The sequence below is a fragment of the Cavia porcellus genome, unplaced genomic scaffold, assembly GCF_034190915.1.
Source record: "Cavia porcellus strain 051 isolate PalLab524CR breed Dunkin Hartley unplaced genomic scaffold, mCavPor4.1 scaffold_6, whole genome shotgun sequence".
Taxonomy (NCBI): Eukaryota; Metazoa; Chordata; class Mammalia; order Rodentia; family Caviidae; genus Cavia; species Cavia porcellus.
Genome location: NW_026947489.1, coordinates 47761741 through 47785199, shown reverse-complemented (window position 1 = coordinate 47785199; position 23459 = coordinate 47761741). Strand labels below are relative to the sequence as shown.

At 44.9% G+C, this 23459-nt stretch overlaps 1 protein-coding gene across 1 annotated transcript; it reads left to right on the top strand.

Annotated features, from left to right (window-relative positions):
• Mkrn1 (makorin ring finger protein 1) lies at positions 1–23165 on the top strand. Its single transcript, XM_063250591.1, has 8 exons — positions 1–313; positions 12232–12360; positions 16843–17072; positions 17604–17830; positions 20702–20916; positions 21608–21718; positions 22251–22389; positions 22729–23165. The coding sequence occupies exons 1-8, from the start codon at positions 150–152 to the stop codon at positions 22939–22941; spliced, it is 1428 nt and encodes a 475-aa protein (XP_063106661.1). The 5' UTR covers positions 1–149; the 3' UTR covers positions 22942–23165.
• Positions 23166–23459: the final 294 nt, after the last annotated feature.

Genomic DNA, 23459 nt, shown 5'->3' with positions numbered 1-23459 from the left:
TAGTGTCCACAGCGCACGCGGGGACGCGGACGCGAGCCGGAGCCTCGGCCTCTTTTCCTGCCCTCCCCTCGCAGCCGTCTCCTCACTGCCGGACCGGAACTATGTGATCCCGGAAGTTCCGGGGCCACTGCTGTGTGGGATAAACAGTAATGGCGGAGGCTGCGGCTCCCGGAACAACAGCCACAACATCAGGAGCGGCAGCGGCCTCCCTCGCCCCTTTCCCCACCGTCACGGTGCCGTCGCCGGGGGCGGGCGGGGAGGGCGGCGGCAGCGAAGGCAGCGGCGGCGGCTGGACCAAGCAGGTCACCTGCAGGTAGGGCGCTGCGCGGCGGGAGAGGGAAGGACGGCGCGAGTGGGGCGGTGCTGGGGCGACAGCCGGGTTGCGAGGCCGCCGGCGACGCCGTCCCGCGATCGCCACCCCTTGCCGCGGCCACTGCGTCAACTCCCGCTGCTCGTCGCAGGCCTCCACGCGCTCCGCCAGCCCGATGTGGAGCTCTCGGCGCTAGGGGTTCAGAGAGAAGGCGGCTCCTCCGCTGCGACTGGCGCTCGGTCCCGCTGCGGCCTGGGGCATCGGCGCTGGCGCGAGGCTGTGACCGGGTCAACGGCCTGTCCCGCCGGCTGGTCGCATCTAACGCACTGCGTCCTCTGCCCCGCGCTCAGCGCTGCAGCGCTTTGTACGTTGGTCGCGGACAGCGGCTCCGAGCTTTGTCTCGGATCCCAGCGACGCGGGGGTTGGAGTCCTGTCTCTGGCCCTTGGTTTTACAAACTGGGGAAATATTGCTCTCTGCCCCGGCGCCGCGAGCCTTTTGAAATTAACGCGCCCTCTTTCTTAATCGGGGACCCCAAGGAAGGAGGTTTAGTTTTGGGTAAGCGAGTGGAGAGTGTTAGAAAAATACTCTTAGTGGTGCGGGCTTGCCAGGTGCACGCAGGCCACGCGTGTAAAAGAATTACCGAGCTGCTCACCTTAGGTTAATTGTGTGTGACCTTTTTTTCTTTTTAAAGCAAAGGTCAATAGTGACTAAGCATTTGCTTTGTACTTTATGGGTTGGAAAAAATCCAAGTTAAAGGCCAATTTTCATCTGGCTGCCACTGTGTATGTAAATATGTAGAAGTATCTCTGATATTACAGAACTTATTGTGGTATTAACGGTGAGATTTAAGCGTTCCCAGCCTTACCCTGTGACAGTTACCAATGATCGGGCTGAAGCTTTTAGGTACAGTTAAGGGGTGAAAGATAATTATTTTCAGTAACGGGATGTCCAAAGAATAGAAGCTGTTCCAGTAACTCCTAAAAATGAAATCCAGAGTTCAGTATCCCTAGAAATGAGGATTTTTGGAGGCTTTAAGACTTAATCTGGCCTTGAACTCACTATATAGCCACGCTGGCCTCCAACTTGCAGCAATTCTCCTGCCTCAGCCTTCGGAGTGCTGGGATTACAGGCAAGGATTTGTTTTTAAATTTGGGGTAGTGGTTTTTTAAATGCAACAATCTAGGTTGCCTCCAATGTGTTTATTGAATTTGTGAGTCTGCAAAATTCTGTAAAGTGCCTTTACTATACCTTTTCTATCCAACCTAAATACTGTCAAGCTGAGGACCCATCATAGCCTGACTTCTTTTATTATTAGTACACATTTTCCATACACCCCACCAGACCTTGCATACTTCAACGTTCTTATCCTGTTGTACTGTCTTGATCCCACCTTTACATCTGCTAGACTTAACATTCTTTGTTTTGATTTTTGAGTTAATGAAATTTTCTGGGTGGGGTTTTGTTTTGATTTGACTTTTTTTTTTTTTTTTTTGAAACAAGGCCTTGCTAGGTAGTCGAGGATGGCCTTGAACTCACTATATGTAGCTCAGGCTGGCCACTCCGCAATCTTGTCTTAGCCTCCTGAGTGCTGGGATTACAAATGTCTTTGGTGTTTCTCAGGCATCTGGGAATTCATTGTCCATGAATCTTAGATATCAGTGTTTCAAAAATTTAGGTAGCTCAATAAACTTTGAGAAAACATGGAAAAGAGACACGCTTGAGTTTACTACTTTTTGACTTCTTGTGTGTATACCTTTCAATTGAGACAGTTACTTAGGAAGTAACTATGTAGGGGCTGGGGATTTAGCTCAGCGGCATAAGTGCCTGCCTTACAAGTGTGTGGTTGTGCCTTGCAAGTGTGTGGTTGTGAGTTTCATCCCAGGTACAATAAAAAAGAAAAAGACAAAAAAAAAAAAAAAAAAAAGGTAAAGAAAGTAACCGTGTAGCCTGATAACAGTGGCCCACAGCTGTATCCCTAGGCACTCAGGAGGCTGAGGCAGAAGGATGTCTTAAGTCTAGGAATTATGGGTGGACCTGGATAACAGTAATATTGCATCTCAAAACGAATATTAATAAGACAGAAACCTACAGGTTAATCTGTGGATCTTGGTATTTTTTTTTTTTTCTGTTGTAGATGCTGATATGATCTCCTTTAAAAATTAACTTTTTTTTTTTGTCATTTTGAGACAGTGCTTCACTATGCAGTTCAGGCTGGCCTTGAACCCATTTTGTAGCCCAGGCTGGCCTTAACAGCCAGTGATCCTCCTGCCTTAGCCTGCCAAGTGCTGGGATTTTCGGCATGTGCAACCACACCCATGTTTCAATAAACATGAAATGTTTATTGTAGACTTTGAGCTCTCTGAGAGAAGAGCCCTCTTCACCCATAGACTTTCCATTGAACTACCTCCTTAGCCTACTTAAGGAATTTTCTATCTTTTTTGGAATTTTTTATCTTGAGATATGGTCTCTCTAAATTTCCCAGGCTAGGGTCAAACTTGGGATCCTCCTGCCTTTTTTTTTTTTTTTTTTTTTTTTTGTCTTTTTCATTTTTATTGGTACCGGGGATCGAACTCACAACCACCTGCTTGCAAGGCAGGTGCTTACGCCACTGAGCTAAATCCCCAGCCCCCTCTCCTGCCTTATTTACCAGAGTGGTGGGATGACAGGTGTGGCCCTTGCCAAGCTGCTCTGAAGAAAATTCAAGGTAGTGGTATGTTCTAAAGGGTTTGTTTTTTCCTATAACAGATCACTCCTGTATCTAGGAGTTTGGGTAAGGCTTTATTTTTCTACACTTAGGATATGTATAATTCTGTTTGAAGAAGGATCTGGTTATTCCCTCTCCCCATTCGCTACTGGGGATTGAACCAGGCCTTCAGCACTGAGCTACATTCCCAGCCCTTTTATTTTATGTATTTATGTATGTATGTATTTTTGAGATAGGGTCTATCTTAAGTTGACTTCTGCTTCTGAGTGTGCCACCACACCCAGCTAGGGGTCTTTATTTTTGGTTGCTAAGAATCATATACGTATTGTTACTCCTGTCTGTGTCTCTCAAAAAGCTCAATGTATTTTATCTCTGCAGTTTAAGAATACTTTTGCTGAGAAACTGTATTATGCTGCCACCACCAGGCAGTTTTAAAAATATCTTTTATTAGAGAAATGCGACGAAATAGATTTTTTCCTAGTTAATTTGAATGTATGGGGTACAACAGTTAATGTTGAAAGAAAAGTCATAATTTACAAACATTTTGAATTTATCATTACTTTGAAGGACTTTATTTTCTTTTTTTTTTTTTTTGAGACAGGATCTCACTGTTCAGGCTGGGGTTGAACTCTGAGTAATCCTCTTGCCTCAGCCTCCTATGTGTTAGGAATATAGATGTGTGACACCTTGCCTGGCTGAAGTTTAGAATTTAGACTGGCTTATTAGTTTATTGTCTTTTTTTTTTTTTTTTTTTTTTTTTTTTTGAGACAGGGTCTTACTATCAGTTTTTTTTTGAGACAGGGTCTTAACTATCATTTTGTAGCTCAGGCTGGTCTCAAACTCACAGTGATCCTCCTGCCTCCTCCTGAGTGCCGGTAGACTGGCTTATTAAGAGTGCTTTTACTGTGAGTGGATGAGTGTTTGGGGTTTTGAAGTAATACATAATTCTAAGCATTTTTAGTTTATTTTATAACTTATATTTGTGGTACTGGGGAGTTGAACTCAGGTAGTATTGTGGTATATCTACAGATGTGTTTTGTTGTTTGGTTTTTTTGAGATAGGATTCTGCTGTGTAGATCAGGCTGGCTGTGAACTCACTTTATAGCCCAGGCTGGCCTTGAACTTGCTGTAATCCCCTTGGTTCAGCCTCATCATCATTGGGTTTGTTTGTTTGATTTTGTTTTTGGTACTGGGGATTGTTTTTGGTTGGTCTGACCATGGTATCTAGGCTAGCTTTGAACTTCTGGGTTCCAGCCATGCTGCGTCAGCCTCCTGAGTAGCTGGGACTACACCCACATTCTGCTGTGTCTGGCTTTTATTTTATGGAGAACAGGGTCTTACAGTATAGGCCAAACTGGCCTTGAATGCAGGATCATCCTGCTTCAGCCTCCCAAGTGTTGGGATTCTAGGTGTGTTGTCACCATCCCTTGGTGTGTTTTTTGATTGGTTATGGAGTCAAAATACACTCAGATCACATTGAAAAAAAAGTTACCTGTCGTGGAAAATGTGCTCATGACACCTAAGCGACTTCTGCATTATGTATCAAGTATGTATAACTGGGAAGTAAGAGTAGAATAAAGCATGAGGAGTTTCCATTGTAGTTTGAGAAGCAGGATACTTACACTTTCCAAAATTAATATCCCAATACTAGGGAGGAGGATCCTTGTGAGTTTGAGCCCAACCTGGGCTACAGAGCAAGCTCAAGGCGAACCCGAAATGCATAGTGAGACCCTGTCTCAAAAACCCACAAAATTAATGTCAAATAAGAATTGTCACAGTTGGCCAGGCATGATTGTGCACACCTGTAATCTGAGCATTCAAGGCTGAGGCAAGAGGTTCTCTGCAAGTTCAAGACCAGCCTGCACTGCAAAGCCAGAACTTGGCTCCAAAAAAAAAGGAACTGTTATGGTGGGTGAAAAGATTAAATACCACATCAGTTAAGATTTCATAATTTCTACAAAATCTCCAGGGAGGGTGGCAGGCTGGCTGTATCCTTAGAGTCTGCTTACTGGGGTTTGCCACTTTGTGTGACTGACTGCTGGGTTTCCAAGAGTTACAGCCCTTGGGGAATTCCAGTAGATTGCCTTTACTTTGTACAGTGCATAGAGTCCTCTTCAGTGGAAGGGACTTTAGAAATCACAGCAGGGAAGCTCACCTGGGCAGTGACATCAAGGTGAATTTGGATTGTGGTTTTCTTTTGGAGTTACTGTTTTTGATGGTAAGATTTTAGAAATGGAAGTACTTATTTTTATGGTTTTTGTTTGGGGAAAAGATTGTAGATTTCCTTTGTTTTCCTGCTTCTTGTGTAACATGTTACAGTACAACAAAATATCTATTTATCTATTTATTTTTGTGGTACCAGGGATCAAACTCACTACCTCATGCACTTGTCAGGTAAGTGCTTATGTTGCTGAGCTAAATCCCCAGCCCCACTACCACCAGATTGTTTGGTTACAATCTTGGGTTTAACCAAACAAATGTGTTGGCAAGAAGGGTTTCCCCTGAGGCTTCAAGATTCTGAGTATAGCAACAGTGTTGCTGAGAGACAAAGGCAGGTAAAGCAAACCTAAAAACCTGATCTCACCACAGGCTCTTTGTAAGCAATGCCTGGCTGCTTGGCAGTGGCATTCAGGACTGTGCTCTGGTGTGCCTTGGGCCCTGTGCTGTCACGTGATGAGGTGGCTGTGGGTTGTCCTCTTCAGTGGTGCTCAGGTAGCATCTCAGGGGCAGGCAGCTTGTTCTCAGACTTGGTGCTAGGCCAGATGCAGCTGTAGCTTCCTGCATGCAGTGTATATATTCCTGTCCCAGCAGTGCGGAGTGTGCTGCAAATCCTCTGCCCAGTGTCCCGCCCTCTGGGCGGCTGCCTTTTCTTTCTCACTGAGTGGAAATCAGAATCAGAAGGCACAGTGAACAGAAGTTGAATAGTTTTATTGGACGGAGTAGCTGTGGCCTGTAGCTGAGAGGAGAGGTGTGTGGGAGTCTAGGCGGCACGTGGGAGGCCGCTCCTGCTGGCATCTGGGAAGCAGAGCAGGGTTAGAGCTGCAGAGAGGAGGGCACGGATCTAGCCCGGGGGCACGCCTTTGTGACCTACACAAACATTCCTAGAAGAAAGCTTTACTCCTCTCCTAAACACCTCAAGCCTTGAGTTGACAGAACCTTGAGTTGAAAGTGGTGGAGCTGGGATTTGAGAGACCTCTAGTTCTGAACCTTTGTGCTTTTTTACTGCACTTAGAACTGAGTGACCTCATTGTTCTGGTCGATGCAGTTCCTGTGGCTCTTTGTGGCTACTTCAATGTAGTCCATTGTTCAAGACCGGTCACATAGTAGGAACATGTTTATTGTGGTGTTCAGAATTGAACAGGCACTTGCATATGCTGGGCAAGCACCTACCTTTGAACTCTGCCCCTGGCTTCTAGAACTCATTTTAATATTTTTATAATTCTATCGGATCCTTATACTTCTGTTTTAGACTCTTAGTGAATCCTTACTGCTTTAAGGTAAACTTCTTGGCCTACAAGGCCCTGACAGATCTGTTCCTAATCTCCTAGCTTCTTTGCCCACTTTTTTTTAAAATTAAGTTTATTGGTACATTGTAGGTACACATAATGATCACATTCATTGTAGGGAATTTGTACCTGTACATGATACATTTGGATTTGTTTTTTTCCCATTTCCCTACTCTCCTTTCAATCCTTCTTCCCCTAATTTACAAAAGCTTTGTTTCCATTTTTTTTCCTTTTTCCTTCTTTCCCCCCTCTCTGGTTCCCCTTCCCATTTGAACATTTTCTTTCTATTTCACGAAATTTACTACACATTTTGGCCCTTATTTATACTTTTGGTTTCTCATACTAGAGAAACCATTGCAGGATTTATGCATGTGCCTGATTTATTTCACTTAAGAGTAGTCTCAAGGTGTGGGGCTGGGGATTTAGCTCAGCGACATAAGCGCCTGCCTTGCAAGCAGGCAGTCGTGAGTTCGATTCCTGGTACCGATAAAAACGAAAAAGACCAAAAAAAAAAGAGTAGTCTCAAGGTGCATCCAATTACCTAGAGATGTCCCAAGTTTATCCTTTATGTCCAAATAGTACTCCATTGCAGTAAAAACCTACTTCTTTTTTTTTTTTTTTTTTTTTTTTTTTTTTTTTTTTTTTGTCTTTTTCCTTTTTATCGGTACCCGGGATCGAACTCACGATTGCCTGCTTGCAAGGCAGGCGCTTATGCCGCTGAGCTAAACCTCCAGCCCCAAAACCTACGTCTTTATTCATTTATCAGTTGATAGACATTTGGGCAGTTTCCGGGATTTAACTATTATGAGCTGTGCCACCATGAACATAGATGTACGTATTCACTGTGGTATGATGCTTTTGATTCTCTCAGGAAGATACCAAGAAGGGGAATAGTTGAGTTGAATGAAACGCTTTTAGTTTTTATTTTTAGGTACTGGGAATAGAACTGAGGACCTCACACTTGCCAGACAGGTGCTATGCACTTAGCTGTATCTCTGCCTCTTACTCCCTCTCCCCCCAGCTCCAGTTTTTTGAGAAAAGTGTCACTAGCCCAAGCTGCCCTTGAACCCATAGTGATAATCCTGCCTTAGAATCTCCAGTGCTCGAATTACAGGTGTGCACCACCACTCATGGCTAGTTTTAGCTTTTTTTTTTTTTTTTTTTTGGTCTTTTTCGTTTTTATCGGTACCAGAGATCGAACTCACGACTACCTGCTTGCAAGGCAGGCGCTTATGCCGCTGAGCTAAATCCCCAGCCCCTAGTTTTAGTTTTTAAAGGAATCTCCACACTGGTTTCCATAGTAGTTGCACCAGTCTATACTCCCAAAAGTGGAAAAGGATTCCTTTTCCCCCAAAGCCCCACCATCTTTTATTATTGGTTGATTTCTTGATAACAGACATTCTTTGTAGAGATGCAATGTCAGCTTTGCTTTTGCTTTGCTTTGTTTTCCCCTTTTTGAAGCAGGGTTTGGCTCTGTAGCCCAGGCTGGCCTTGAACTTGCGGTGATATGCCACCATTCCTGGTGTTTTACTCTACTTTTTTGCTCTCCTTGTTAGCCTTGTTCCCTATCAGTGGGGTGGCCATCCCCCCATCCCAGGGCTTTTGCACACATTGCCCCCTACCTGTGCAATTGTAGGTTGACAGTGCCTTAAACACTGAACCTCTCTCTTAGAGTTCTGGTGAGATGAGCTCTGCGTGGTCCCTGCTGCACAGTGTCAGTTAGTATGCGGATGCTCATTTTGCCAACTGTTGGGTATAGGGTGATATTTGGTTGTAGACTGGATTCATGTTTTGGAATTGACTCTTTGAATAGTTTAGTTTCTGTTAACTTATTTTAAGATACAGGTGCCTTTTCATAGTATGGTGTTGATGCTTTATAGTCCCATTTCTTTACTGCAAGTATTTTTATATAAAAATACACAAGAGAGTAGGAAATTTTGCTCAGCTGCTTAAGCGCCTGTCTGGCAAGCATGAGGTTGTGAGTTCAATCCTGGGTACCAAAAAAAACCACAAGAGAAAGTAGAGCACTGTCTTGTGGTCTCAGGTCCCAGGCATGATATTGCCTTGGTCGTGTGCCTGCTAAGATGCTGCTGTGAGGTGCTGCCACTTACCTGGTTCTGGGCCACCTGGCTGTTTCTGGAAGACACTTCCCACCCACGATGGGTCAGAATGTGGTAATGACCTAGTTGTTGCTAATGGGTGGTGTAGGCTAGAGACTCTTGCGCTTTGTGGTCACTGAAATGGAAGGTTAGGAGAGGATTTAAACCCAGGTGCCTGATTTAAATTCTTGAGATTTGGGCACCTGTAACCCCTGTCCTTGCCTGTAATTCCAGCCCTTGGGAGGTTGAGGCAAGAGTGTCACCACGAGTTTGAGGCCAGTCTGAACTGCATAAGGTGTTCAAGGCCAGTCTGAACTACACCCCCTTTTCCCAAGAAAGCATGGGAAAGAGAATAGAATTTTAAGAATAGACTTAGTGGGGCTGGGGATTTAGCTCAGCGACATAAGCGCCTGCCTTGCAAGCAGGCAGTTGTGAGTTTGATCCCTGGTACCGATAAAAAAAAAATAAAATAAAATTAGTGATGTACCTCAGATTTAGAGACTGTCTTCCCAATAGAGATCTCGAGGTGGCTGTTTTACTGAGCCTACATCTATCAGTGCATCTCTGACTCCTCTTAAAGAAGCAGGCAAAGGCTGCTCCTTTGTTGTGTGGAGCTGACCCTGCATCCAACGAATAAATAACCTGGCCATGCACAAATACCTGTTATTCAGGCATGCTAAGAGGCTGAGGCAGGAGGGCATAGCTCTAACCCCTTTGAGCGATTTAATGAGAACAACCTCATCTCAAACTTAAAAAGGGTTGGAGGTGTAGCTTGGTGCAAAAGCCCTGTGTTTAGTCCTTAGTATCACAATAAAAAATGATCTGTTACCAACTTTGAATATCTTTTTTTCATGGAAAATGTTTATTTTAAAATTTTCAGGAGGCTGGAGATTTAGCTCAGCGGCATAAGCACCTGCCTTGCAAGCAAGTGGTTGTGAGTTCAATCCCTGGTACCGATAAAAAACAAAATAAAATTTTCAGTAAAGTTTATATTCACTAGTTTAATGTTAAAACCAAATATTTCGCTGGGCGTGGTGGCTCACTCCTGTAATCCCAGCACTTGGGAGGCTGAGGCAGGAGGATCCTTGCGAGTTTGAGACCAGCCTGGGCTATAAAGTGAGCTCAAGGCCAGCCTGAACTGCATATAGAGAGACCCCGTCTTTAAAAAAAAAAAAAAAAAAAAAAAAAAACCCAAGTATTTCTTTAGATACTTTTTGAGTTTTTGTCCGTTTATGCAGAAATTTAGTAATAGTTGTTCCCCAAGCCTGCCTAACTTTATTAAAGATAATTTTCATAGACAAATTCAGGATTGAGTTGTAGGAACTCATCCAACTACAAGGAGTATATATAACAAGTAGTTGAGTGCTTGAGCTTAAGTTAGAATAAGTTAAGCCTAATAGCAGTTGAGAAGAGGCATAATTGTATTTATTTACCTTTTCTATGGAGGTACTAGAGATTGGACCCAGTGCCCCATTCTTTTGTTTGCTAGTTGCTAGTTTGTGCCTAGGCTGGACTCTGAACTTGCCTCCTGCCTCAGCCTTCCAGAGAATTGGGATTACAGCTGTATGGTGCCACATCTAGTTCTTCATATCCCTTTAAACATTTTATTGAATTTTTTTTAGTACCAGGGGTTGAACTCATGTCCTCACGCTTGCCAGGCAAGCACTTACGCTGCTGAGCTAAATCCCTGGCCCAAAATTTTATTAAATTTTGAGGCAGGGTCTTGCTAAGTTGCTCAGGCTAGGTTTAAACTTTCAATCCTCTAGGTTCAGCCTCACATAGTACAAGATTACAGACAGATGTATGCAATCACACCAGCTATTTTTGGTTTGAAACAGGATTTCTCTGTGTAGTCTAAGCTGCCTCTGATCTCTTCATCTTCCTGCTTCATCTTTCATAGTGCCAAGGCCACAAACATATCCCCATCTTTATATCTGTAATCCAGCTTCCTACCGCAATGTTTTGATGCTTTGTTTTTTCATGTTTTTTACTACTGTTACTTAGAAGGTTCACATGCAGATGGTCTCTGAATAAAACCTTTTATATTTTAGCCTTCCTCTTTTTTGATCCTGGGAATTGAACCTGGGCCTTGGGCATGCTAGGCAAGCACTTTACTACTGGAGCCCTTCAGGTTTTTTTTTGGCCAGGGTCTTGTTAAGTGGCCCAGGCTGGAGGGTGACTCCTTGTGGTGGGGGGCTAACTGTGTGTCCCTATTGTGCCTGGCTTTTATTTGTTGAGTATTCTAACTACAGATGAGTATTCCCGTGTCCTACTGTTCAGTAGGCAGGCCGAATATGCTTGTCAGTTCCTGCCTACTGTCTCAGAGTAGCTGTGCCACCAATCTCTTTGGGTCCAGCAGTGCCCTCTGTGAGACCAGGCACAGTCACATCCAGCAAGCAGGTACTGTTTCCTACTCTGTGGAGATGTGTTGGGGGGAGGATCTAGTTTGCCAAACTGAATCTTTGTAATTTCACTCAGCAGAAAGAGCTAAAGGACAAAGATGGAAAAAACAACACAACCCTGACATAAGTCAGTGATGTGAAAATGGGGAAGGGGTTCATGCCCTTTACCAGATAAAGCTTTCCCAAGTTTCCCTAACCCGATAGGCTCCACACCTCCTTTCTGACTGTCTCAAAATTTGAATCTCTTACAGACTGCCAGGTGTTGCTACTTTGGACAGTGGTCCAAGTCTACCTAAAAGCTGCTGCATGTGTTCCTATGCCTGGGTTGGGAAATGGCTCACCACTTACTATAATCCTTAAGGCAGCTGGCTGGGTCATTTCCTTTTGCCTCTACTTTTGCAGATGGTTTTGCTTGTATCTTATGTGTGGCTTTTAAAGCATTAAAATGGTCTGGGGCAGTGGTGGTGAACCAGTGGTGGCATGCCCGCCAAGTTGCCCCAGCAGCTGAGCATACTATATTCAGGTTCAGTTGCAGTGTTGGCACTTTGAGATGAAAGTAGGTTTGGGGTTACAGTTTGTGCATTCCATCTCTAAAAGATTCACCATCATTGGTCCCTCCCTCCCTTCACATATATTTCCTCCTTCCTCCCTCTGGGATGCTAGGCAAAGGCTCTTTCCCTGAGCTTCATCTCTCATCCCTTACAAATCCTTTGTTAAAGAAGTGAAACTATGGGGCTGGGGGTTTAGCTCAGCGGCATAAGCACCTGCCTTGCAAGCAGGCGGTCGTGAGTTCAATCCCTGGTACCGATAAAAATGAAAAAGACAAAAAAAAGAAAAAAAAAAAAAAGAAGAAGTGAAACTAAACAGTTGTGTGGTCCTTCTCTTTGGTTTCTTGTTTCATCTCTGATTGTTTTATAGATAGAGCCGCCATTGTGGCTTAAGTTAATGGAAAATAAGCTACTCGTTAGAACTGTAAGACGAGGACAGTGGTCAGTCTTGACCTGCAGTGATAAGAGTGCATGTTTGAGACTTAAGTTGGGGCCTGCACCCTGAGTGACCCACATGGATCTTTTGGCTGTGTGTCCAAGGTTATACATTCTGTTCATTTCCTACACTTGTGTGTTTACTAGAAAAATGTGTTAGTCTTGAATTCCTTTGACATCTGGCTTTCCTCTTTCTAACGTAGCTTTATGGTTCTTTGTCTTGCAGGTATTTCATGCATGGGGTTTGTAAGGAAGGAGATAACTGTCGCTACTCACATGACCTCTCCGACAGTCCCTATGGTGTAGTTTGCAAGTATTTCCAGCGAGGGTACTGTGTGTATGGAGACCGCTGCAGGTAAGAATTAGTTTATAAATTTATTTCTGACATCAGGCGTGGTGGTGCATGTGTGTAATTCCAACATTCAGGAGGCTGAGGCAGGAGGATTGCTGTGAGTTCTAGGCCAGCCTGAACTACATGGCAAGACCCTGTCCTAAAAAACGCCCCCCACATTAGTTTCTGTCAGGGGTAAAAATTGCAATGTTAATAGCTTTATAAATAATAGGTTAAAGTGTTAAATAATACTTTGGAGCTGAAGGCGTAGCTGTAGTAGTAGAACACTTGCCTGGCACACACAGTGCCTCTAGCTTTATCTCCAGCAATGCAGAAATAGTTACTTAATGCTTTGAGCGGTGTTTCTTAGCAATGGCAGTACATGGACAGTACTGTAGCCTGTAGGAAAGGTACTCTGTGTTTTGAATTAATCATGTATTTTTTATTAGTACAAGTTTGCAGTGCATAATGTGATTACATTTATCATGAAAATTTGTACATGCACATAACCCTTCTTAATGCTTTTCTGTCCTCTTTCCCTCCTCCCTTTTCTGTTCCCTTTAATTTATCGTCCCTTTTCCAATTTGAAAAGCTCATAACAATCCTCACTTTGAGTGAGGTGGTGATGGATATCGGTAATCCCCACACTTGGGAGGTGAGGCAGGATTACAGGGAGTTTGAGGCCAACTTGAATTACGTAGCATGACCCTATCTCAAGAAATAAACAAAACAATATACTTCTAAATTAGCAGGGTGGTGGTCTTGTCTGATATTCATCTTGAAGGAGGCCAAGGCCTGCAGCTTGGATTACTGAGGATTGCAGTTTAAATTACTGTATAACAAGACCTTGTCTTACTCCACCAAGTTAGATCTGCAGTAGTGCCCAAGGAGTGGTTTCTTCAGCACACCTTAGGGAGGGATAGAGAGCAGTGAAGGTGTTAGTATGTGGCATTTCCTTTTCAAAGGTCTGAGGTGTGTGTTTGACTAAACTAGATTGGTTTCAGTGAACTAGGGAGATAGAACAGGGCCTCAGGAATTTGGAGTGAGTTATGTTACTTTTTGTTATTCCTGTGCTGTAGACCAAACCCATAACTTCATGCCAAATAACCTCTTCTGCTGACCTGAACCCCCACCTGCAAAGTTAATAGTAAGTTATAGGTTTGTCTGATTTGTGTAATACTTTTGAGTATTGTTAGGTTGGAAAACAAGAAAAATTCAGCAGTTCCCACCTTAGGGAACATGCTTTTGGTATCTGTCACAGAATATTAGAAAACTCAGAGGGGTTAGTTGCTGAGAGCTGTCTACCCACCATTTGAATTGTGCCATAATCCTGTTAAGGCAAAATTCATCAGTAGTGGTTTTGTTTAGAAGTTGTTTGCTTGCTTATCTTCTCAGTGTAGAAAGTATGTATGTATGTATGTATGTATTCAGGTGTATTAGTTAAATCCGTTGATGTTTATTCGGAGTTCAGCAATTGGAAATAGCAAGCATTAAATCAGTCATGGTGGCGGCACACCTGTAACCCCAGCACTTGAGAGGCTGAGGCAGGAGGATTGTGCAAGTTTGAAACTAGTCTAGGCTATGAAGTGAGCTCAAGGTCAGTCTGAACTGCATAGTGAGACCCTGTCTCAAAAAGACAGAAAAAAAAAGCCAGGAATGGTAGCATACACTTGTAGTCAAGAGGCTGAGGCAGGGGGACTCACCAAGAGTTTGGGGCCAGCCTGGGCTACGTAGTGAGACCCTGTCTCAAAAACAAACACAGCAAGTATTTATGGTCTCACATAGGTTCTGGGAGTCTGGAATCTATTGAGTGGCTTAGCTGAGTGGTTTTGTCTCAGACTCAAGGGTAGCTGTCAAGATTTGTGGTCAGAGTGATGGCCGTGACAGGTCAGTGGAGTTGGGCACTATTGGTCACTTCCATGGCCAGTGGCAGGAGACCCCAGTTCCTCCACAGCGGGTCTTTCCATAAGCCATTGTGTGTCCATCCAGTTTGGCAGCTAATCTTCCCTAAGCCAGCAGCTTGAGAGGGGAACAATGCCTTTATGACGTAAGCTCACAGTCACATGCTGTCACTCCCCCTGAATGCTGGGCCGAGTCACTGAGTCCAGCCTACATCCAGGGGACAGGAGTTTGCCCCCACCTTTGGAAGAGAGGCATGTGGCAGTTTTGGGATGTTCTTTAAACCACTACCTAGGTAAGGCTGGGCCAGGGCTATAGCAGTGTTAGTGTTGTATTAGACAAAATGTCAACTGTTGAGGTCAAATGTCCGGTGGGAAGTATGAAATTACTGATAGATGAGATGATGACGTTAAATCATCCAGAGTAATACTAGGTCATCCATTGGATAGAGCAAAAGGTCTTTTGGCTAACTGGGCACTCAGAAGTGGATCCTTGGATATATGAACGGAGTGGTTACTTGGCACTTAGTGTTGGAGGGGGGCAGGTGTGGTGCACAGCTATAATTCCAGCACTCTGGGAGGCTGAGGTGGGAGGGTCACAAATTCAAGCCCAGCCTGCGTAATTTGGCAAGTTGGTAAGACCCTGCCTCAAAATTTAAAAAAAAGGTCTGGAGATGAAGCTCAAAGGTCCTGGGTTCAATACTCAGTTCTGTCAAAGGCAGGGGTGTTGGCAGTGCCCTGTCCTGTGACACAAGTGGGTCTTTGTTGTGGGCAGTTTCTGCAAGGGTTCTAGACAGGGCTGATTGTGGGAAGTTGAGTCCCTGGGACAGTTGACTGACTGCCAACAATTATTAGGAAAGGAAGTGAACATGGGTGAGCGGAGAAGCCCAGTGCCCTGCAGGGAGTTGAGGAGGATGGACAGCTGTGAGACAAGTGAACCTACAGCTAGTCCTCAGCGCCTGTGTGGTCCACCTGGGAGAATGAGTGAGAAATTGGAGCTCTACTGAGAAGTCTGGGAGTAAAGTCAGGGCTCTCCCAGGTGATTTTTCAGGTAGTTCTGCCAGCCCCACATGATGTCATCTTCTCTTAGTCCCAAAGTATGGAAGCCTATCATTTTTGGTTGATTGGTTGATTAAGTGTTGAGACAAAGAATCTTCTAGTGTCATGCAGACTAATCTTGAACTCCTTGCATAGTCTAGGCTGGCTTGGAACTCAAGGGGATCTTCTTGTGTCAGCTTCTTAAGTACTAGGATTACATGTGTGTGCCACTATGTAGTCTTTTAGTTCTTTTTGAACTTTCTAAAGCCATATAGTCTTGGGTAAGGGCAGTACTGAGGATACAACCCAAAGCCTTGTTCATGCTAAGCAAACTACCTCTGAGCTACATCTGCCCCAATCTACAGTCTTCGTTGTGGGTGGTGATTTTTGGCGGCGAGGGATTTGGTCATAAACTAGACGTGTGCAATACAGCTGACCATGCTTAGTACTGCTTTACTGCATGAGTTGCTGGATACGTACTGTGATTAAAGCATGAGATGTAGGGGGCTGGGGATTTAGCTCAGCAGCATAAGTGCCTGCCTTGGAAGCAGGCAGTCATGAGTTTGACCCGTGGAACCGATAAAAACGGAAAGGACAAAAAAAAAAAAAAAAAAAAAGCATGAGATGTATACATTAATTAAAAATAAAATGGAACCAGACAAAACAGTGGGAACAATATAGGATTTCAGACCCCTCATAGTTAACTATATTCCATGTTGTTACCCTCTAAATAAGTGATCAGACTGTCAGCTTTAGGCCTGCAAAGTCAATCAGGCATACAAGTGTTAAGTTGTTTTTTTTTTTTTTTTTTTACCTCAGTAGCTATCATCTCAGCTGGTGTTGCAAATGAGCTGGTTCCTTAAGTAGGGGGCCCCTCTTCCCTCCCAGCCCCTGTAAAGCATGGTGTAGATTTACTCCACACAACGATTTTCATGTCTGAATGCAACTGCGTAAAAGGCTGAAAAAGCTGAACATTTCTAAATCTACAAGATGCTTGAAGGAAATAGTTTCCCTGGTGTCTTTGGAGGTAGATTAAATGGCACACTGATGCAGAGGGTGAAGTGAGAACTCAGTGAGTGTGTGGATCTGGGAAAGAAAATGCAGCTGGCATGTTTTTTTGTAAATCCTGTCTCCCAGCAGCGTTAAGTCATTGGCAGTGTCGTGTGCTTGGTAAGCTGTTCTTCCCTTGCTTTGATAATCAGTGGGTGGAATGTGAAGAGTTATAGCGGTCTGCACCCAGTAGACCACACTTAGTCAAGGACTACTCTGTAAGTGTCGATGCTGTCCTTTGTACCATAGATGCTGGCAGAGTTGAATAGCTGTGACATTGACTATGAGCTGTGTGACATTGACTATGAGCTGCAAAGCCTAAAATGTATACTTGTTTCTTTTTTGTTATTATTTTGGGGGTGTGGCAGCACAGGGTACTGAACCCAGGGAGCACTGAGCTCCATGCCCAGCTCTTTGACAGTTTCCCATGTGGCTTATATGCATGTAGAAGCGGAAGAGTCCAAGGACAGTGTCAGTGTATGAGACGGACAGTAAATACTTTTTCATTTTTTTGTGTCAGATATGAGCACAGCAAACCATTGAAACAGGAAGAAGCAGCTGCTACAGATCTAACCACAAAACCATCCCTTGCCGCTGCCCCAAGTCTCTCCTCCGGTGCTGGACAACTTGTGGAAATGAATACGGACGAGGCTGAGTCCAGAAATGCAAACCTCCCTGCTGTGGGCGCAGGGTCTGAGGACTGGGTGAACGCCATCGAGTTTGTGCCAGGGCAGCCCTACTGTGGCCGCAGTGAGTATCTGCAGAGTGCAGCCAGGGCGAGGCCGGGCTGGGTGGCGGCCCCAGGAGGCAAGCGCTGCAGCCTCCTCCGTACCCCAGATGCAGCCTGTTCCTAACACTAGGAGTTGGCTCGCCTGAGATGGATGGAGATGAATTCAGGATATTCTAAAAACTAAATCCTCTCTTTAATTAGTAGTTTTTTAAAGACTAAATTTCAGTTCCTCAAGAATTACAGAAACATTCTTTTTCAAATCCAATCTTGGCTGGGGGTTTAACTCAGCAGTGGTGTAAGCACCTGCCTGGCAAGCTCAAGATTGTGAGTTCAATTCCCAGTACCCTCCCCCGCAAATCCAATCTTGGAAATGCCAACCTGAGAGAAACAGTCATGTTTTTGAAGAGTGAAGAAAGTAGTTCACTTGACTCTTGGGTGTTTAATCACAGTTCTTCCTTTGTCCTTTTGGTTAAGCTCTCTTTCAGTTAGGTTCCCTTACAGTTTGTGTTATCTCTTCACCTTTGGCCCTCATCCCTCTCACACATTTGCAGCCGCCCCGGCCTGCACAGAGACCCCCGTGCAGGGCCCAGTGCCCAAGGCAGAGTCTGAGAAGGAGCCAGCTGCAGTGGAGACCAAGAAGCAGCTCTGCCCCTATGCTGCCGTGGGAGAGTGCCGCTACGGGGAGAACTGTGTGTACCTGCACGGGGACGCCTGCGACATGTGTGGGCTGCAGGTCCTGCACCCCGTCGATACGGCCCAGAGGTCCCAGCACATAAAAGTAAGTCTCTAGCAACAGAGTATTGCTGTGGGGACTGGCGTTTGTCCTTTCTCAGTGTTGGTGTGTTTCAGAGAAACATTTGAATCCTAGCACTCTTGGAAGCCAAGGCAGGAGGATGGTAAGTTTAAGGCCAGCCCAGTCAATGTAGTGACTAGTTCAAAACAAAAAGTCAGGAATGCAGCATAGTTCAGTGTCCCTAGAGTCTGTTCTCAGTGTCACTAAAAGGAATTTTTCTTTTGGCTTTTATCATTTTTGTGGCCTTTATAGCTTTCCCACTGAGCTACATCCTCAGATCTTTTTGGCTTTTTTAGTCTTTTTGTGACAGAGTCTCACTGTGCAGTTCAGGCTTCGCTTGAGCTCACTTTGTAGCCCAGGCTCATACTCTCAATGATCCTCCTGCCTCAGTCTCCCCAGTGCTGGAATTAAGGCGTGTGCCACCCTGCCAGGGTCATCCTCAGATCTTAATTTTTATTTTGAGATAAGAGATTGCTAAATTCTGGGTTACTCAGGTTGGGCTTGAATTTGGATCCTCCTGCTTAGTGTGTGGGCAGACTTGGCCAGTTGTTCCTACTCTGCTAATTTTGTCATCTTCAAAAGAAAGCCCATATTCACTAGGAGTCTACTCCAGCCCTTAGCTCCTGGCAGCAGGGGTTTCCATTGGAAGTGGCAAGTGTGTGGGCTTGGTGGTAGGTGCCCTTTCATAGGCCTGATGTTTCCAGGGTTCTGCATGCTGTGCATGTCAGTAAGATGGAGCCTAGGTTGTTGTGCCACTGAACTGCATATCTGACTCTTAAAGATTTTGAGATAGGATTTTGCAAAGTTGTCTAAGTTGCCCAAAATTTGGAATCTTGCCACAGCAACCAGTATCATGGGTGTATACCACCACATCCTGATTGTTTATTCTTTCTTATAGTTGGATGATCATTGTAGGCTGTGTCACGTATTTTTCTGTTGGTTCATGGGCATTTGGATTGTGTTAAGGTGGAACTCTGCTTAGCTATAGTGGTACTGAGAATTAAACCCTAGCCTTCACGTTGAGAGCCACACCTCCAGCCTTTTCTAATTTTTAAATTTTATTTGTGGTTTACAATAAGCTATACTCCCATTGCCTTTTAACTTTTTTTTTTTTTTCTTTTTCTTTCTTTCTTTCTTTCTTTTCTTTTTTTTTTTTTTTGGTCTTTTTCCTTTTTATTAGTATCGGGGATCGAACTCACGCCTGAGCTAAATCCCCAGCCCCTAACGTTTTATTATTTTGAAACAAGGTCTTGCTGCTAAGTTTGCTAAATTGCCCAGGCTGGGCTTCAGCCTGGGGCCCTACTGCCTCAGCCTCCTAGAATGCTAGAATCACAGGCTTGTGCCACATAATTAGTTTTTTTCCTTTTTTGAGACAAGATCTCTTAGGGTAGTCTTGAGCTCAGTCCTCCCTGTTTGAGTCTTGAGTGCTGAAGTACAGGCATACACCACTGCACCCAGCTTTATGGGTGGCTTTTCTGCATTTTCTTTTTCTTTTTTTTTTTTTTGAGACGGGGTCTCGCTATGCAGTTCAGGCTGGCCTTGAGCTCACTTTGTAGCCCAGGCTGGTCTCGAACTCGGAACGATCCTCCCACCTCTGCCTGCCGAGTGCTGGGATTACAGGCATGAGCCACCACGCCCAGCTTATTTCTTGTAACTGTACTTACCACAGATTAAAAGTTGTGATACCCACACAGATAACTCTATAGGGAAGTCATAGCAGTGGTTTTCACTATCCCCTCGAAACATCCTAAGTGTATGTTATGTGGTGAATGGACAGCGGGTGTGTATCCACCCAGTGGACCAAAAGAAAACACAGCTCTATCAGTAGTAACCAAAAACTTGCTGTGTGAAGAAAGAGGGTTATAGCAGCCGTAGCGCTGGTGGATTCCCACATTTGTGGTTGCTGAGGTCTGGGGATTTTGTGGGAAGGAGTAACTGCTAGTGATGATAAAGTTTCCTTTTGGAGGTGATGAGAAGTTTCTAATGTTAACTGTGGTAATGGTTGTCCAGTGTTTAATGCACTAAAATTATTGCATACTTCAGGGGGCAAAGTGTGTGTGTGTGTGTGTGTGTGTGTGTGTGTGTGTGTGTGTGTATGTATTACCACAGTAAAGCTGTTAATTTTCCTAAAGGCATATGAGTGGTTGGGGTAGTTCAGTGGCAGGGCTCTTGCCTATAAGTGTGAGGCTCTGGCCCTGATTTCCAGGACATAAATAAAAATATAAATTAAAAAAAAAGTAAAAAAGCATATGAAACCTGGTGTGGTGGTGCACTCCTGTAATTCCCAGCACTCGGGAGACTGAGGCAGGAGGATTGTTGCAAGTTGGAGACCACTCTGGTCTCCACAAAGTAAGTTCCAGACCAGCCTGAACTACATAGCAAGACCCTGTTTCAAAAAGACCAAAAATAAATAAATAGCTAGCTAACTGGCATATGAAAATTACATGCCTGGCCTATAGTTGTATCTAATAAATGTTCGTTTCTTTTACTTTTTGTCTTTTTGAGACATGGTCTCACTGTGCAATTAGACTTGAACCCCTAGTGGTCTTCTGTCTCAGTATCTCATGTGCTGGGGTTACAGACATGCATCACCACACTGGGCTTCTTTACCTTGTCTTCTCACAGATTTTAAATTAGATCCTTAATTCTAATGACATTCTCCATCTGGAAAACAGAAACTTGACACACACTGGAAAACTGTACGTTCCATTACTGTGAAGCTCCATAATGCCTTTGGGCTTGTTGTCCCCCTCTTCGAGTCAGACTGGGAATGTGTCCCTTCCAGTGATCCATGAACTGTGGAGTCAGTGTCTCCAAGGGTCTAGTGCCTGACTGGCTTGTGCTCTCCCCTTGCAGTCTTGCATCGAGGCCCATGAGAAGGACATGGAGCTGTCCTTTGCCGTGCAGCGCAGCAAGGACATGGTGTGTGGCATCTGCATGGAGGTGGTGTATGAGAAAGCCAACCCCAGTGAGCGCCGCTTCGGCATCCTCTCCAACTGCAGCCACACCTACTGTCTCAAGTGTATTCGCAAGTGGAGGAGTGCTAAGCAGTTTGAGAGCAAGATCATAAAGTGAGACTCCTCCCCATCTTCGTTTGTGCTTTCTATTTTAGGGAAGAATGTAGTATCTTGTGCCAGCTTTCAACCAGACGGATCGCATTTAAATGCATGCATTTTATGTTGACACTGGGTATTCTAATTGGGATTCCTTCTTTGTATCTTGCTAGCTGGAAGAGTAGTCGGCCTCTACTTTATTTGAATGAGGAAGCCCTGTATCAGTTAGTAGGTTTTTCGTGCTTTTCTGAAGAGATTGTTTAATGGATTAGCTAGTTTAGTCTCAGTGGAGAAACTAGCTCTGAATGTATGTTTCCTGACATTGACATTTTCCACTTTCCTATTCCATCCATTAAGCTAGCCAATAATCCACCATCCTTTAAGATTGTTCTCATAACTGAACAAAAACTACATAATCTTAAACAGAGCAAAGTTACAAGAAATAAATTTATTTCAACGAAAGAAAAAGGAGTCTGTGTGAAATGTCTTCTTTTGTTGTTATATTACTATTTTTAGCAAAAATGAACTGGCTAGCTATTGAGCTGAATCTGTGAAGGCATTTGTCCTGCCTCACAGGGCTGGTGTGGGACAGGTGACCCCATCGGGCCGCGCCTGCAGCCTTGTCCCAGCTGCTAAGTCAGGGAGCAAACCAGGGCGTGACCTTGTCCTCTGGCGGGATGAGCACTGCAGCCTGTTCATTGTTTCCCAGGTCCTGCCCCGAATGCCGGATCACATCTAACTTTGTCATTCCAAGTGAGTACTGGGTGGAGGAGAAAGAAGAGAAGCAGAAACTCATTCAGAAATACAAGGAGGCAATGAGGTATGAGCACTGCAGCCTTTCTCAATCCAAGAGCCCAGCATGCTGGGCTCACTTTGGAAAGACCAGTGCTGCATTACACACTCCTACCTCCTTCCTACCCCTTCTTTAACTCCCCAGTGCGGTCTCTTGTCGCCCCAATACTACCTGCCTGGTTTGCATCTTGGTATAACACAGTCCTTGGGGTGCATGCCAAGGGACTGCGTTATAGTCATATCTGTATGGTGGTCGTCGAAGCCTGCGCATGGGCTCTACCTCACCCCAATTCTGAGTCCATGTTGTGGTTGTCCTGTATTAATTCTTGTGTGTTGGCTTTCTAGAAGGTTTGCGTTCTGCTGGATCTACGGTGCTAGAGCTGGTAAACAGCTAGACTTGAACAGAGCTCGTTTGTAGAGTCTCATGCATTTGCACACATCTTGGGGAGGGCTGCACAAAGGCATCTGCCTCTCGCTCCCTGTGTAACAAACCCTGGATGACAGTCACTTTTGGACCTGAAGTCCACTCTGAATAAGGGCTGCAATATTTTCCTTTCCAGCAACAAGGCATGCAGGTATTTTGATGAAGGCCGTGGGAGCTGCCCATTTGGAGGGAACTGTTTTTACAAGCATGCGTACCCTGATGGCCGTAGAGAGGAGCCACAGAGACAGAAAGTGGGAACATCAAGCAGATACCGGGTAACTGTCACTGTTTTCTTAAAGGAGGGGACTGCCACACTATCAGATGAGCCATCACATTTTGGGGGAAAGGCATGAGAAGGTTAATGCTAAGGCCTAGGAGCAAAACTAGATCGCCTTCAAGGAGGAAAGAGCTCAGATCCTGGGGTGGGGTAGCAGGTAGCAGGACAGGAGAGATGAGTGCACAAGGCCCTCCCTTACAGTCTGCAGCAAGCCACCCAGGGAGGCACTGGTCGGGTGGAACTGGAAATCCGAAGTCTGGACGCTGTGCCTTGTAAATGACAGAATAGAAGATACTACCCAGCAGTGCTACCCCTATCATGGCCTTGTTTCTTACAGGCCCAACGGAGGAACCACTTCTGGGAGCTCATTGAGGAAAGAGAGAACAGCAGCCCCTTTGACAACGACGAAGAGGAGGTTGTCACCTTTGAGCTGGGCGAGATGTTGCTTATGCTTTTGGCTGCAGGTGGGGACGACGAGCTGACTGACTCTGAGGACGAGTGGGACTTGTATCATGATGAGCTGGAAGACTTTTATGACTTGGACCTATAGCGGCTTTGTGTGGCTAGGGAACGGCCTGCCGAGCCTCAGACAGTAGCTGTCCCCTGTGCCGTGTGGCAGTGTGTTGCTCTCCTAGGCAGGCCTCAACTCCAGGTGCTGTCGTGACCACTTACCAGGGCCTGCTCTTCACCCCACTTCCCCAAGAGTGTGTCGTTTTCTCTGTTTCAAAAGTTACAAAAATAAATCTTCAAGTTAGTTTTTTTTTGTAACATCTATTTAACTGTCAGACAGTTAGCTTAGGTTTGTTGCGTCACCTGTTTTTGGCCTGGTTGTGTTTATGGACTTTCCACACCCATTTCAAGACCCCCAGGTTCAAATGCAAAAGCACCAGCCGTGCTTGGTGGTCCAAGAGTAGGGGTGACGGGTGAAGGGACCTGAGCTGGCAAGTAAGTAGCCTTCTGCCCTGGATGCGGGACACCCGCACATCTGTGTTTGTGTGTCTGTTCCTCCCTCGTGACCCCACCCCTTGCGGTTGTCCTGTGGTTTTGGTCTCTTTGTTTCATTGCACA

Excerpts from the sequence above, each read along its gene's own strand:
- Mkrn1 (XM_063250591.1), top strand. The coding sequence starts at position 150 with ATGGCGGAGGCTGCGGCTCCCGGAACAACAGCCACAACATCAGGAGCG. Across the intron at positions 20,917-21,607 it reads TTTGAGAGCAAGATCATAAA|GTCCTGCCCCGAATGCCGGA; the intron begins GTGAGACTCCTC and ends ATTGTTTCCCAG. Across the intron at positions 22,390-22,728 it reads GAACATCAAGCAGATACCGG|GCCCAACGGAGGAACCACTT; the intron begins GTAACTGTCACT and ends TGTTTCTTACAG.